Source organism: Theobroma cacao, chromosome 3 (genome assembly GCF_000208745.1).
Source record: "Theobroma cacao cultivar B97-61/B2 chromosome 3, Criollo_cocoa_genome_V2, whole genome shotgun sequence".
Lineage (NCBI taxonomy): Eukaryota > Viridiplantae > Streptophyta > Magnoliopsida > Malvales > Malvaceae > Theobroma > Theobroma cacao.
The window spans coordinates 34,265,439-34,280,637 of record NC_030852.1 but is presented as its reverse complement, the minus strand read 5'-3'; the positions used below and the strand labels follow the sequence as shown (position 1 = coordinate 34,280,637).

Below are 15,199 nucleotides of genomic sequence, written 5' to 3'. Positions count from 1 at the left end.
GAAAAGGGGAAATCTTAAACATAATTATATATATAGATATAAATAATCTATGGGTCAAACTTAATTCATATTTATGAATAATTGAATTCAACATGTATCAATACAGTACTTATAATAAAACGCTCAAAATGCTTTTACCTTAGTTCTACATGCACTTCAATTTGTACTAAAGTATCGTATAAATCTTACAAGATGATAAATGATTGAGGGATAAGGGGACAAATTTGAGGGAAAAAATGAGAAGAGAAACAAAGGCTTAAACATTTAACAGAGTCACGAACAGTGTGTGATGCCGTAAATGCGTTGAACCATGCAAAACAATTTTCTCAACAAACGAGGAAAACGGGGTCCCACAAGATCATTATCAGCCCAGCCCAGATAACACCGGGCCCCACACCCCCCCCATACCGACAAAAGAAAAACCCCACACCCGCTCCCGCCTGCGTGCTCATTAGCCGTTAGCCGAGCCATCCACCCCAAAATGGCGAAGGTAAATTCGTAGTAAAAAATCGAACCGGGTATCGCCGGTTACGAAAGAAAAAGAAAGGAGTGACCGTACGGCACATGGCAGGTCGTTTCCATGGCAGTTGGTAAGCATTTAGTGTGCTTTCTCTCTCTCTTCAATTCTTCTTTCTTTGTACTGAATTTTTCCCATTTGTCATGGATTTCAATTAAACCCTTCTCTTTCTCTCAAAAGCTGTGCATTTCCAGTTTCTCTCTGCTCAACTCCTAGCCGTTTTTTTTTCTTATCCATTAAAAAAAAAACAGTTCAGTTCAGATCCGTTACAAACCCGATTTTCTCTAATATCCCCGACCCGGGAAACCCCCTCCTCTTGCTCTGTTTCTTTGAATCGTTTTGCATTTTTCTCGTGCTCTGCAGGTACACCAGATTTTTGTTACTTTCTTTTATTCAATGTAAGATTCTTTTGTAACCTAATGTTTATGCTTGAATTGATTGTGTACCAGAAAGGTTCTTAATTCTCGTTTGGGTTTTAGCTCTTTCATTGAGTTTGAGCAGAACTTGAAAGTGACAAAGATTGCTATCTCAATACCTTAAATTTGATCTTTTTCAACTTTTCTTAACTCGTTTCCTGGAAAATGCAGCAAAGAGAATTTTAGCTCTTTCTTTTTTTTTCCTTCTTCTTCTTCTTCTTCTTCTCTTCTCTCTCTATCTATCTCTCTGATTTCTACTTAGTTTAATGGGATTTTTAAAGTATAACCAATCTTGATTTCCTGTTTAAGAGCTAAATTTCTTATGCTTACCTTACATAGTTAAATGGGTTTTCTTCCCTATAAACATTTTTTTTTTTGCTTTTGTTCCACAGTTGGGATTCCTTTTCTTTCCTTATATGGTTAAATTCTCTCAATAACCAAACGTAATTTTTCTTTCGTGGCAACTTTAGTTGGCTATTGATATATACAATTCAGCTTTATAAAAGCTTCTTCTTTTCACGGGTTGGTGATAAAAATATGGGAGCTTTGATTGCTTCAAGCTCTTAATACTTCAGGGTTTTAATTCAATTGTGCTTGTTTCAGGTGATATAAGCATGGCATAAATAGCAGAAGCTTAATGATGAGATAGCATCGTCTTGGTTTCTTTATTGAGATCAATCCAAGTCCCGTGAATCAGTGATTGGTTTCTCCAACGCGAAATTCGCATTCAACTCTTCCTCGAAATATTCGTGTCGGTGACCAATCTTTTTCCTCTCTGGCTTGAAATTCATCACTAATCTGGGATTCTTTTTGTACTTCTTTTTTAAAACTTTCTTGTCCTTTTTTTTTTTACAGAGCCTTAAGGTAAAGCTTAGAATCTTCTATTAGAAAACGCAATCAAATGTGAATACGAGTGGAACTGATGACTTATTGATTACCAAAGTCAACTGCTTTTTTGAGGATCTGGGCATTTGGATTGGAGGCTAAGTTTGCTTAGTTCTGATAATTGAACTTGAATTTGAGTGGGTGAGGAAAATGTTGGAGCATGAGCTATGTTCTTCTCGGGTTCTGTCGCCGTTCAGGGAGGAAAGCGGCGATGAAGAGCTTTCAGTTCTTCCGAGACACACAAAAGTTATTGTCAGAGGAAACAATAGAACAAAGTCTGTATTGGTTGGGTTGCAAGGCGTGGTCAAGAAGGCTGTGGGCCTTGGTGGTTGGCATTGGCTGGTAAGAATTCACTTTTTTTTTCATCATTGCTTTTTTTTTTCTAACTAATTTTTCAAAATTCACCGTTTGATACAACTTCTACTTAATCATTAATAAGTTGTTCCTAAACAAGCGGTTTGTAATTGGTCTGGATTATTCTCAGATTTTCTTTTAATTTCAATTAATTTATTTTTGTTCTTTCACCGTGGCATATGTAATTGGTTTACATGTAATATTATAAATTCATCTTGCATGTGATTGGTTGTTTATTTAATTACTGTTTAATACCAGTGTTTACTAGTATTATGTATTTTTTTTATTAAGGTGAGCTTGAGATTTTTGCTTATGGAAATTATATAAAGCCATGTCTTTGCGTCTGGGTTTTTCTGGTTTTGGCCCCTAACTCATCTTTTGTGGTTAATATGACTCGCTCTGATGATGTAAGTAGACGTTTTTATGCATCCGAGGAACTTATCTTGCAGAGATGATCAACTTTTTCTTTGAACTCACTCTTTTTAACGATCTAATAGCTGGACCCCCAAAAAACAAAAACTGGTAGTTGGACTAATAAAGAATTAGATAGAACACTTCTGTGACCCATCCAATGATCAAATTCTGTTTCCCTCTGCTTTTCCTGTTTGTAAATTGATTCTTAACAGGTTCAGTTTGTTTTGCTCACTGATATGTAGCTTTCAATTTTGATTAGCATTTTATCTGGTTTTAGTTGGACAGGATGGACCAGACATCAACTTAGTTTATGATGTTTTCTTCCTTGCTGAAATTGTCTATGATTAGATTGGTTTGCTGTTTCTTGATAATTGAAACTGACGTGTGATCTGTTTGCTCCTAAACCCTTTTATAGCTAGATAGCACTTACTCTGTCACCTTTATTTTGTCCAAGAATCATATCTTGTGACACTAGTGCTGCTGTTTTCAAGGTTTTGAAGAATGGGGTTGAAGTTAAGCTGCAAAGGAATGCATTGAGTGTGCTGGAACATCCTACAGGGAATGAAGTAGATGATGATCATGATTTTGATAATTCAAGCAGTGGCTCAGACATTGGTGAGAAGGACCATGATTTCTGTATGTCAAAGGATTTCATGCCAGAAGAACGTTTTTAAGTAAAAATTGTTCCCATTGCTTTAACATTGTGATCACCTGTTTCTCTGTTTTCACTTTGGACAGCTAGTAGCATTGAGTACCACAGGCCTGCAAAACCGAGAGTTCGGCATACAAAACCATGGGTTCCATCTGCACCCATCAAATCAACAAATCGTAGTGGTTACAGAGATGTTCGATCCATTATTCATGCACCTCAATTGGTTAGTATTACCAAATTTTGCAGTGTGCACCTAAGCCTTTGTTTTATGATTTTGAACCATAATATATTTGGTGTGCATCTAAGTTGTGGGAACTTTTGACTGTTGCCACATGCCATAATAGATCAAATAATTCGAAGTGTATTTTATCATGCCTTTCCCAATTTTGAAGGTAAATTTGGCAAGACTCGATACTGACTCTTTGCGAAGATATTGCAAGCACTTCAAACTTGTAGGTCCTGCTAACTCTCACCTTGGTGAATTTCCTTTGAAGGATCTAGATAAAATTACATTTATCTAATTCAAGGGGTTCTTCTATTTTGAGTTGTAGGGAGGCATCAATGCTTATTCACCAAGGGAACAAATGCTTAACACTGTGCAGCAGCATTTTGTGTCACAGGTCTTCACTTTTTGAGACTCATGCGACATACATGTAAACATGCCAACATGTACTCTCCTTTAGTGAATCTAACATCTTTTTTTTTTTTTTTTGTGATACAGCCACCACTGAATGAGGTACAAGTGATATCTGAATTCATCAGCGTGGCTAAGAGACTGAAAACTGATGACACACAGAGTGAGCAACTCTGAATGTTTTCAACATTGTATTATTACATATATATTTTAGCTCTAACCTTAGATTAGATCTAATTAAAAGACTAATTGGGAAGAGTTGTTGATTGACCAACCGGATTTCTTCCCCGGATTCTAACCTTGTAATATAGGGCTAGTGCCCTTTGCTATTTTCCAGTATATCTACTATTCTAACAGTGCACAGATCCCTCTACCCCATCATGAACTTCACTGGAACTTATTACTGCCGAATTCTTTGATATGTTACGGATTTCTCTTTTGGGTTTCTTTGACACCGTTGGCATGATAGCAAACTTGGGATAAACGTATTCATTTGAGATCTTTCAGAAAAATCTAAACATTGGTGGAATGGAAATCAACCAGCCCCCAAATTAGATGGTGTTAGCAGAGAGGCCAGGCTGGCATTTGGTGTCACGGGATTGGTGCAACAGTGGGTGATGGGGACATATATTCCCTTGGTGCCTCAAGTTTCAAATCATGGACTCTGCTTCTTAATTATTGGCTGGTGATGGTTAAAATCAGGTAGATGTGTGACCCTGACCGACCAAAGATTTTGTGCAAAAGAGCTTGCTCTAGCCTTCTCTATTAAGTATAGCAAACTAGCCATTTTGGTTCTGATTGGAACCCCCCCTCCATGCTTCCAAGGTTTGTCATTTGCCGCAAATGGCAATATGATTGATGCCACATTAACATTAAGACACTAAGATTACTTTGGTCTATGGGTCCATGTTCGAAGACGATGCTTAACAGGGGAAAAGAGAGAAAAGGGAATTTAGTTAGCAACGTCTTTAATAATTTAGCTTGACCGTTGATGCCGTGATAGCCATGGCATGGTGCCGTGCGAGTTGAGTTTAACAGTTGTTGCCAACAAAAACCATGACAATTGGATGGATAGCCGCAAACATTAATCTACCAGATTTATGCTTATGCCTAACATTCTTTGACGAGAAGGAATTAAGCCAGGTCGTCTCTCTTTCAAATATGGGTGGTGGTGTCATTTTCTACGTTTTGCTTATAACTCTCATGTAAAAGGGATCTTAGTTTTCTTTTAAGTACTGAATTATTTGTTCTGGGGTGGCTTATGCTTAACTAGAACGTGGCTTAGCCTCCGGTATATGCCAATGAAAAAAAGGAGTGTGGCCCAATTGGTCTGCCGAATGCCACCCTCCCTTTCTGCTATATTGCCTAATTTGGGCCAAAATAAAAACAAATCTCAATCTCATCATTAATTTGGATGCTAATTGAAAGGTTCAATAGACATAAGTAAGATGTTTCAATCTTCATATATCAAATAAATAAATAAATAAAATTTATAAATAGTGGCATTGCATGCTCTCATTAAATTAATCTTTCTAAAAAAGGATAATAGTCCCGTGACACTTAAGTGATTTATAAGCAGATGGCATTGCATAGTATTGACCACGTTACAAAATCATGAACCTTAATCCTAAAAGAGCCCACTTGCAACCCAAGTTTTCAGCCAGCCATGGCAGCTCTCTTCAAAGTAACAAAGATGGAATGAATCGCGGTAAGCAGGGAGGAGGGCCATTTGCAAAATACAAAAAAGTCAAAACACTAGTACAAGTCAAGCTTACCTAATCAATGTATAATTGTTTTCCGTCCAATCCACAAATGTAATGTTGTCACCAAGACAACTCTCCCACTTTCTAAATCAAAACATTATCTTTTGCCACATTTCACATTATATATATATATATATATATATATATATATATTATTATTATTATNATATATATATATATATATATATATATATATAGTATTATTATTATTATTTTAATATGTTGCGTGGAATAAACCGGAGAGGTTGGCGCGTGGAGGTAATCCCAATAAAAAAACCTTAAAAAAATTCGCTCTGCAATAGTGGAATCAGTTTTAATGGAGAGTCTTCCCTTTCTCAGTGAAAGTTTTCCTCCCACACGGAACAACCATAACAATATACACCCTTAAAAATAAAAAGGTGAATCAATAATTCGTTTTTTTTATTATTTTGGAATTTTTGCTTTGAATCTCGAAATCATATCCAATCGAAGTTTCAATCAACAGGTAATTTCATATCTTTTCTCAACTTTTTTCTTTTTTTTTAAATTTTGGGAATTTAGCTCGCTATATATTGATTGAATTATGGTTTCTATAGGGTTTTACTAAGCATAAGTTGATTTTTTTTTCTTATTAGCTCTTGAATTGGTGAAATATTGATAACTTTTAATGGGTTTTACTCAACGTTATGAAATTTAGCTGTTTGGCTAAAGCTTTTGTTGTGTCGGATATTGACTGTCTTTATTTTTTTTCGTATATGAAATTCCTTTGTGCTATTTTGTTTATCGTTTTTAGCTATTTCCATGCTAGTTGGTTATCCAATAAAAGCCTGGTTTTAGACGGTTGTTGATGAAGAGTAGCTAGGGGGAACTCATTTAGCTGATTGATTTCTTATTGAATTTACCTGTTTTTTTTTTTTTGTTATTATTGTTTCAGCACATAGGTTAATTATAGTTTGTCCCAAAAAGTGTGCTTTGATTAGAAGTTTGCAATTACGACTGTCCGCCAGATTAGTGGAGGAGAGGAATCATGTGTTGGGGTTTATTCCTACTCAGTTTGTTGTCAGTTATCACAATTGGTTTCGTTTTCAGTCTACTTCAATGAATTTATGTTGAGGTTCTGGATATGGAATTGTGCATGACAATTGAACTGAGTAGGTGGGAATGTTTTTGAACTAGGTTTGTGTTTGACAATCAGTAATGGATATTCTCTTGTTTCTACATCTATAATTCTGCTACTACTGTTGTTCAGAACATACAAATTTTAGTAGTATGTGCTGCAAAGAGTAGAACACCAGCCAACTTGGCATTCTTCGGCTTTTACCAATATGGGGTCTTATTCACATTTTCTGTCAGCTGTGTGCTTGTTGGTGACAAGTGTATACCAGAAGCCAGGATATAATTTTACTAGTTTCTGTTAGGGTGTTGCTTTTGCTCCTGTAGTTTCCTTCTGTTGGTTATTTGTATGGAACTTTTTATCAGAAATTGTGGTATATGTATATCAGTGCACAGCTCCAACCTGATCCTAGCTTTGCCTTAGTGTTTACAATATTTTTCATGTTGTCATGTGGCATTTGGCATGTATATAGTTTGCCAGATGGAATGGTATGCTGTTTATATCTTCAAGGCTGATGTCAATCTTTTCCTTATAGCAGATTTTCTCACTTGGTGGTGCGGGATTATAATGCACCAAGTACCAGTACTTTTATATGGGCATTGGACATAAGTAAAAGGAATGGGTGGTTGCTGCTGTTGCTCTTCCAAGGGAGTTGAAATAAGTAGTGCACCAGGATATTATTATGTCAGTATAATTTTCATCCTCCTTGGGATTCTTTGTCTTTAATTGGCTTTTTGTTTTTTGATAAGCTTCTCTACTTGACTTATTTGTTTTGAATTTGGTTTCAACTCATCTCAAGTTCAGTGTAGAATACTTTGTATTTTATTAAGTGCCACACTGCAAAATTCCATGGGTGGTTGTATGATGTGGCCAAAAATGAGATAGACTGGACATTCCAGTGCACTTGAGAGGATTAAAATGTCTTAAATTTACTGTTATGCTGGGGCCCTTGTTTTTTGTCCGTATGATAATAACTGGATGCAACCAATTATAATTTATAAATATTTCCAATTGTTAATTCTCTAATCACCCTTGCTGAGTTGCTCAGGAATCATGGTCTGATTACTGTTACTAAGTTGCTCATGAATCATGATTTCTGTCTAGTGCCTTCACTTAATGCTAAAATGGGAAGAGTTAAACTGTGGAACAACCTGAAACCGGAAAATCGATATTAAAATTTGTCGTTGGCCTGCCTGCCGCCATACTTATTAGTTATTAGAAAATGGATTTAATTATAAATACTTATCTGAAGGTAATCCATAAGAGGTAACTATATTGAACTAATTGTTTATCATATTGAATGCATTTTCCTTGTCTTTGTTGAGTTGAACTTCTTTCTTTTAACAGTACCCAAGAGCCTCAGATGAGCGTGTGCCTTTATCTTCTCACAGTGGTGCTGCCTCTGCCCTCTCCACTGGACTCCTGGTTGACACAAATCTGGAAGTATCAGTTCCCGATGCTTATAGACCCCCTCCTGCTCCAATGCCGTTTGATGCAGTTTTAGGACCTTCTCAAAATCCATCAGTGGCCCAAGGAATTCACAACAGTAAGAGTGATGAAGCGGTGCAAACAACACATGTTGATTCCGGTCAAGAAACAGTTGGTGTGGACACTCGAGAGACTTCTATAAAATCTGAGGACACTAAGGAATCAGACTGCAAAGCACAATTCAATACTGAAATTGAGTCACCAAAAGGGCTAGAAGTTGAACTTTCAAAACCAGTTGAATCAATTGCGCCTACAAAGGAGGAGGAGGATGTTTGTCCAACCTGTTTGGAAGGTATGTCTTCCGTTCTGATTACTGAACATTTTATCTGCCCCACTGTCAAAAACCATGTTGCATTTTTTCTGTTAAGTAGTGTTTCAACTTTCATGTAGAAAAGTTGTTGACAGACCCTCTTTTTGTTCTTTGCTGCAGAGTATGATGCAGAAAATCCAAAAATTATCACAAAATGTGAACATCATTTTCACCTTGCATGTATTCTTGAATGGATGGAAAGAAGTGACACTTGTCCTGTGTGTGATAAGGTTTGTCTCAAAACAATTTTCATCTCTTATAAGTCAATAGGAATTAATTATTGTATATAACCTAAGGAAATAACAAGAGGGTTCTAATTACTTGTGATGCAGGAAATGATATTCGACCTAACCACTTAATAGTGTCCTGGTGGTGGACTCAGCTTTAGCTTCTTCAAATTAAGTGTGTTTCAGAGGTTTCAACATACCAAACACATCAGAATTTCAGTTTTTACTTTTTCCCCTCATTTGTCACCCTATTAGTGGCTTCTGCAGATTTGGCGATAGTTTGGTTTTGGATTTCTCTTTCTTCATTTTCTTAGTTTCCTTTTCTTTTTTCTTCTTTTTATGGGGAGTCATGCCTATTTGTGAGCGTAGTGTCTTTGTGCTTTCATCCTTGGAACTTGAAACTTATGAAAATGAATAGATGAAAAGAAAGGAGAAAGAAATACAGAAAAACATAAACAGAAACTGGTTTGATACCATTTCAAAGGTTAATTCTTCATGGCCGATACACTGCCCTCTATGTTTAGATCAGCTTGTCATTACTTTCTACCTTCTTCATCAATAAGCAAGTGCCTGAAGTTGCTTACAAGATGGAATAGGATGCTGCCATGCAGGTTACCAGTGCTTTTTTTGTCCAGAAAACCTACTTAGTTGCACAGAACAGCAGAAAACTCTTTCTTCTCACATATATATTACTTTTCCATGAGTCTGCAAGCTCAAATCCTGTGAACAGATGTTTCATTACTTTCTTCGGAATGCTTCTGTAAATGGCATGTGGTTACACTCATCTACCTGTTCATCTTTATGTGAAATTGTCTGATGGTGGTGGATGTGCAAGTGTCATGAGCTTGTGAGAACTCCTTAGAATGATAAGAATTTCATTTGTGTAGTGAATTTCTTCTTATTCTCATAAAACAGAAGGGATAAACTGAATAGCCAATATGTATATTACATGACTCAATGTATATATAAAAGTATGCACGTCAAAGTTGGATCATTATTTATTTATATGTATTTAACGATAGGATTTTTATAGTGAGTGTCACTGATTCCTTTAAGTAGCTTCTGGGTTTATCTTTATCAAAACTTAGTAGCTATTTCAAATGGTTGATTAATTAAAGTCTATTTCAATTTCTCAACTAATGATTCATTGCATTTTAATTAGTGCTTTTGTGTGCTTTGTTGGAAAACCACGTTTACTAGTACTCTAGTCATGCAGAAATACATTTTGTATTTGAAATATTTATGATTTATAAAAAAGATGTTCTTTATTTTCATAAGACTTGTAAATGTAGATTAGTTGAAATAAAATTCATGAATTGCTTTGTAAAAAGTATTTATAAAGGGGTATAATTATGAGAATTTTATTGTATCAGAACATTATTTTTAAATAATTCTTAATTTAAAATTTTATTAAAAAAAATAAATATTGATAAAACATAGAGATCGGCATCCCACATAATTTTAAGCTATGATGGTTTCTTTTTCTCTCTTTTCATGATTGGTGAGGGTACATAAATAAGAAGAAAAGCTTTTAAGAAAAAAAAAAAAAAGGGAAATGTAAGCAAGGAGATCATCCAGATAAAAACCCAAAATTGGTAGTCTAATAAAACTTGAATATTAGATCAATAACATATAAAAATTAATTAAAAAAATATATTTATATACAAAATTTAATGAATAGTTGTTGAATGATTAAATTAAATAAATATATAAAAACTTAATTTTTGTATGTAATTTATTTGTTTAACAAATTTACCAATTTACTTGTTTTAATTTGTATAACTATTTTCATCATGGTACAAATAGATAAAAAAAAATTAATGGCCAAAAGAATTGAAAAATGATATTTATGTTACAATTAATGGTGTGGGGAAATGTCTAAAAAATAATTCATAAGACAATTTTAGTAGTTACTATTATCGGTTTATAATCAAAAATGGAAAAAATTATATAATTTTGTATCTTAGCCATTCATGTATGTTTTGTTCTCTTTTATTAGGCATTGTGTCCAATCACCCGATTTTGTCGTCAAAATTTACCCAAAAAACTCTCCACATCCTGCTTTTAATAATCCCGTTACCCAAAAAAAGGAAAAAGGAGGAAACTTGGTTTTCCATTTTAAAGCAGAAAATAAAAGATTGTAGCTTTATTTTATTGGGTTGGTTTCCTTCAAAGTCGATTTGGAATCTTTATCTTTGTTCTTGATATCATAATTAGTATTTTCTTTACTTCTCATATTGTGCTAATCTTTGATTGCCCAGTTTTCCATTTTCTTGCTGTCACCCAATAAACATTTTCAAAAACCCCAAACACAGCAACCTTAATCTAGGCTGTCTTGACTTCCTTGCTTTTGTCTTTTTATTTCTCTCTCTTGTCTCTGCAGCTCTGTAGATTATATTGGGTGGCTTCTTCAAAGCAAAAAAAAAAAAAAAATCAACAAAATCAGATACCCACCAACAAAATATGAGGTAATATCATTGGACACAAAGGGGCAAAGGGTCTTCCTTCCTTATGACCACTTGATATTTCAAAATATTTCTGTTGTTATTTCTTTACTTGTGTTTGTATTAATCTTTTACAAGCCATTGAAGGGTAACCCTTTTTGATTGTAAGATTGAAAGGAAAGGAAAGAAATTCAAACTTTCATGGCAGGATGGTCAATTTTAACAAATGGGTCTGCTTTAGATTGTGTAGGAACTGTAAATAACTGTCAAAGTAATGGTTGTCACCTAGATGATGATCCTGTTACAAAGAATAGTGTTGAAGAGTTTGGTGATCATAGGAATAGACTAAGATGCTTGTTTGATCTGGTTCTTTCTGGTTATCTAAAAGAGGTTGCTTGTAAGGGTTTTGTTAGACGAATGCCCGCAATGCTTGGAAACGATGGGCACTCACTAGATTTGCTCAAGCTTTTCCTTGTAGTTAGGGAGATTGGAGGGTACGAGTTCGTGTCGAAAAAAGGGTTATGGGCTTTTGTGGTGAAAGAATTAGGGTTGGATCTTGAGGTTTCGGCTTCGGTTAAATTGATATATGCCAAGTATTTGAACGAGCTGGAAAAATGGTTGAGAAATAGTTTGGTAGATAGAAATGGGGAGGGTGCAGGTGGTGGAAAATTTAGGTTCTTGTCATTGGAGCAAGAGGAGGAGTTTAGTGGCTTGTTTACAAATGGGGTTGATCAGAAAGTGGTGGTAAACAGAGTGGCTCTATCAGAGTATATAAAGAATGACAAGTGCATTGCCAAGGATTCCAAGAAGAACGGCCTGAAGATTTCAGATGCCAACAGTAGATATAGATTGCACAGTGGTGTTGAGGAAGTGTTTAGTGATAATGACGAAAAAGTATGTAGAAATGATCTTGGGGTGCTGGATCCACCTGTTGCTAGGAAAGAATTTAGTACCCGTAAGAGAAAAAGAGAATCTTTAGCAGGAATGCTGAATTGGGTAACCCAGGTTGCAAAATGTCATGATGATCCCTCAGTTTGGGCAATAGCGGAGCCATCTAAGTGGAAAGACCATGGAGGCAATGAATTCTGGATACAAGCCATCAGGGCACGCGAAGCTATAAGGCAGAAAAGGGATGATCATTCAGTCACTGAACAGTCTCTCTTGCAGGTAAAAATATTGTCATCTGTTAAATAAATTTGTGAAATAAAATAAAATAAATTTTTTGTCACTATGTTGTTGAAAGAATTCGAAATTTCGTGTTCACCTGGCAATTTTCATCATACAATTTTGGTAGCACATCATTAGACCAACTTGGGTGGTGTGAACTTGACTTGGCTGTTTCAAACATTGATCAATGCTATAGATAGGAGTTTGTAAGACCAAAATCTTCAAAGTAAGTGAATTCTCAATATTTGAAACCTTTAGTTATCAAGGAAGAAGTTTGTAATGTGGATCTTACTCAGTCTACTGGTTCACATGGTAAATTAGGTTAGTTGTCAATTTTAAAGGCATATTGTTGTTTAAATTTGCAGAATAATAAAAAGATGCATCCATCCATGTATGAGGATGGCATCCTTAGTCACCATTTAACAGAGAGGTCCAGATGCAGTGAGAAGCTTCCTACGACACAATCTCGTTCATGCTCTTGTTGCAGTTCTGATTCAGCATTGCAGAAAAACTCAATGTGTCGCCACAAGACAGAGTCTGAATGTGGCCTTAAGGAGCAATCCCCTGTAACTATTGACTCATCATCTTTGGATATGACTGTAGAGCCGTCAGGGGATGATTCGTTGAGAAGACAAGTGTCTGTGGGTCTCCGCTTTCAAGCAGAAGTCCCTGAATGGACTGGTATGGTTTCTGATACCGACTCTAAATGGCTAGGCACACAGGAATGGCCCTTAAAAGCTGTTGAACATGATCCCTTGGCTGTAAAGGATCCAATTGGTAGGGGAAGAGATGATTCATGTGGCTGTCCGATTCCAGGCACTGTTGAATGTATTAGACTACATATTGCTGAGAAGAGGATGAAATTGAAGCTTGAACTTGGTTCAGTGTTCTACCGTTGGAGATTTGGTGGGATGGGGGAAGAAGTCTCACTTCGGTGGACCGCTGAAGAAGAAAATAGATTTACGTATATGGTGCAATTAGAACCACCATCACTAAATGCATTCTGGCCTGACGCATCCAAGTTTTTCCCCAGGAAAACTAGGCAAGAGTTGGTAAGCTATTACTTCAATGTTTTTCTTATCCGGCGTAGAAGTTATCAGAATCGTGTGACTCCCAAGAGCATTGATAGTGATGATGATGAATCAGAGTTTGGATGCATAAGTGACAGTTTTGGAAGTGGTGCCCTAAAGGTTCCTGGCTCAAATATGCTGACGTGTTCTCAAAATAACCAGTGCATCGACTGGGAATAGGATGAAGAGTTATTACATTGAACCACTGTGTTTGAATCAATTGTTGAACTTTACAATTTTCTTTTTTCCTTTACTTTTGTATTTACCATACAGCATCAATCAGGTCCCTCAAAATCTCCATGGGATAGGGTAACGAAAGCAATGATGCAGTTTTGAAATGTGCCAGGGTGGAATTTGGACCTGGCTTGGTTCATTGACTCTGGTCAAGGAATTTACCAAATGTACTAATGTACAGTACCTGTTTCAGAAGCTTTATAATTTGCCTTTGCATCCCTGAATAGAGTTATATTATTTCAAGTACCAACCTTGGACGGAGGAATATGGAAGCGGGAGTGAAAGATGCAGCTTCTGCTTCTCCAATTTTAACTTTCATTTTTCTTTTAAATGTTCTCTTTACATGGCACTTGCCCTAATGAATTCATTCATTTGTTTGTCAAGGTTGCATAAGTAATTCTCTTCTCCCACCTATGCTGCTGCATTTATGTTTAATTTGCCTGCAGTTTTGGTTGAAAATCATCACAAACAGTTTCTGCTCCTGAATTCTCTTTTGTATGCAGTTATAATATTCTTTTGTAGACTAACATTGAAAACCAAATCTATGCAAATTATAGCATTTCCACCTTTATTACTGAACCTTTGTTTGTAGGTGAAAACTATACTTGCAGAGGGCTTGCTATGGAAGTTCATTTGAGTATATCAGTGCAGAAGTGAGAACCCTTATTCCATTCCAACTATGTGTGCGAGTTTCTGAAGCAGACATGACCATTCAATTAGCTTTTCCGAGTACACTCTTTATCAGGGTTGATCCTAAAGGAATAACAGGACATATAACTTCCATGTCTCATCCCATGTCACCTTTTTCCTTACTTGGTCGGAAAGTGAAAAGTAGAGAAACTTGGCAATACTGTACGATATAAAGAAAATCCTTCTTAAGAACAAAAGAAGGCTAAGTAAAGAACTTGCAAGATTCATTGGCTTATCTATCTTTCTAGGGTATGAATATAAGGAATGCCATTTTCTTTTTCCTACTGTCTACGGATAAACTATTGCAGTGAAGAAGTGTGAGAACAAGAGGAAAAGAAACAAATAAATTAAAAGGGAGAGATGTAGATGGCAGGCAGTCGGTAGAGTCGCAGCTCCGAAGGAAGCACATACACAGATTACAAGGAGATAGCGTGCTGAGTGGGATCAGCAGGTGATAATGAATAATCAAAACAATGAAAATTCTAAAATGATAATAATAATAATAATTTCTCTGAACTGTTTTGATGGCAGCAAAAGAGGCAAGCAACAGATTAAAAAAGAAAAGAAAAGAAGGTAATAAGAACAAGCAATATTGAATCTCGGTGCTGCAATCGATAATGTTTCTTTCTTTCCTTCATCATCTTAATCTTAATCTTAATTAATAATTCATGAATAATTAGTTAATACCCCAAGCTAACAAGTTCTTTGATATTCCCCATAATTTATTGGAAATGCATGTTCATAACCCAATCTGAAACTCTAAAACCATTTGTCCAATAATCATAACAAACAAATGAATGCAACAAGACATAGAGGAGATACAGTGTAAGGTGAGAGACAT

General features: G+C 35.8%; 3 protein-coding genes across 8 annotated transcripts; all 3 read left to right on the top strand.

Moving 5' to 3' along the window:
- Nucleotides 634-4,317, top strand: LOC18606552. 4 transcript variants are annotated; one of them, XM_007040229.2, is made up of 8 exons: nucleotides 634-880; nucleotides 1,537-1,684; nucleotides 1,789-2,160; nucleotides 3,078-3,201; nucleotides 3,325-3,461; nucleotides 3,631-3,690; nucleotides 3,790-3,858; nucleotides 3,960-4,317. In XM_007040229.2, exons 3-8 carry the CDS (start codon nucleotides 1,969-1,971, stop codon nucleotides 4,047-4,049), a joined length of 672 nt encoding a protein of 223 aa, XP_007040291.1. In that variant the 5' UTR covers nucleotides 634-880; nucleotides 1,537-1,684; nucleotides 1,789-1,968; the 3' UTR covers nucleotides 4,050-4,317. The 4 variants fall into 4 exon arrangements, with proteins under 4 accessions (XP_007040291.1, XP_007040290.1, XP_017973937.1 ...); XM_007040228.2 differs by having other exon boundaries at nucleotides 635-880; nucleotides 3,078-3,222; XM_018118448.1 differs by having other exon boundaries at nucleotides 635-915.
- LOC18606551 (probable E3 ubiquitin-protein ligase RHB1A) lies at nucleotides 5,893-9,758 on the top strand. Of its 2 annotated transcripts, none has more exons than XM_018118516.1 (5): nucleotides 5,893-6,119; nucleotides 7,264-7,412; nucleotides 8,076-8,508; nucleotides 8,647-8,756; nucleotides 8,859-9,758. In XM_018118516.1, exons 2-5 carry the CDS (start codon nucleotides 7,347-7,349, stop codon nucleotides 8,883-8,885), a joined length of 636 nt encoding a protein of 211 aa, XP_017974005.1. In that variant the 5' UTR covers nucleotides 5,893-6,119; nucleotides 7,264-7,346; the 3' UTR covers nucleotides 8,886-9,758. The 2 variants fall into 2 exon arrangements, with proteins under 2 accessions (XP_017974005.1, XP_007040287.2); XM_007040225.2 differs by having other exon boundaries at nucleotides 5,894-6,119; nucleotides 7,267-7,412.
- Nucleotides 10,791-14,054, top strand: LOC18606550 (AT-rich interactive domain-containing protein 2). Of its 2 annotated transcripts, none has more exons than XM_018118536.1 (2): nucleotides 10,791-12,358; nucleotides 12,724-14,054. In XM_018118536.1, exons 1-2 carry the CDS (start codon nucleotides 11,399-11,401, stop codon nucleotides 13,612-13,614), a joined length of 1,851 nt encoding a protein of 616 aa, XP_017974025.1. In that variant the 5' UTR covers nucleotides 10,791-11,398; the 3' UTR covers nucleotides 13,615-14,054. The 2 variants fall into 2 exon arrangements, with proteins under 2 accessions (XP_017974025.1, XP_007040286.2); XM_007040224.2 differs by having other exon boundaries at nucleotides 10,791-12,364; nucleotides 12,730-14,054.

Bases quoted from the DNA above. Each gene is read 5' to 3' on its own strand.
- LOC18606552 (XM_007040228.2), top strand. From the start codon at position 1,969: ATGTTGGAGCATGAGCTATGTTCTTCTCGGGTTCTGTCGCCGTTCAGG. The intron at 3,691-3,789 runs GTAGGTCCTGCT...TTTGAGTTGTAG, and splicing joins ATTGCAAGCACTTCAAACTT to GGAGGCATCAATGCTTATTC. The intron at 3,859-3,959 runs GTCTTCACTTTT...TTTGTGATACAG, and splicing joins AGCAGCATTTTGTGTCACAG to CCACCACTGAATGAGGTACA.
- LOC18606551 (XM_018118516.1), top strand. From the start codon at position 7,347: ATGGGTGGTTGCTGCTGTTGCTCTTCCAAGGGAGTTGAAATAAGTAGT. The intron at 8,509-8,646 runs GTATGTCTTCCG...TCTTTGCTGCAG, and splicing joins TTGTCCAACCTGTTTGGAAG to AGTATGATGCAGAAAATCCA. The intron at 8,757-8,858 runs GTTTGTCTCAAA...CTTGTGATGCAG, and splicing joins CTTGTCCTGTGTGTGATAAG to GAAATGATATTCGACCTAAC.
- LOC18606550 (XM_018118536.1), top strand. From the start codon at position 11,399: ATGGCAGGATGGTCAATTTTAACAAATGGGTCTGCTTTAGATTGTGTA. The intron at 12,359-12,723 runs TTGCAGGTAAAA...TGTTGTTTAAAT, and splicing joins CAGTCACTGAACAGTCTCTC to TTGCAGAATAATAAAAAGAT.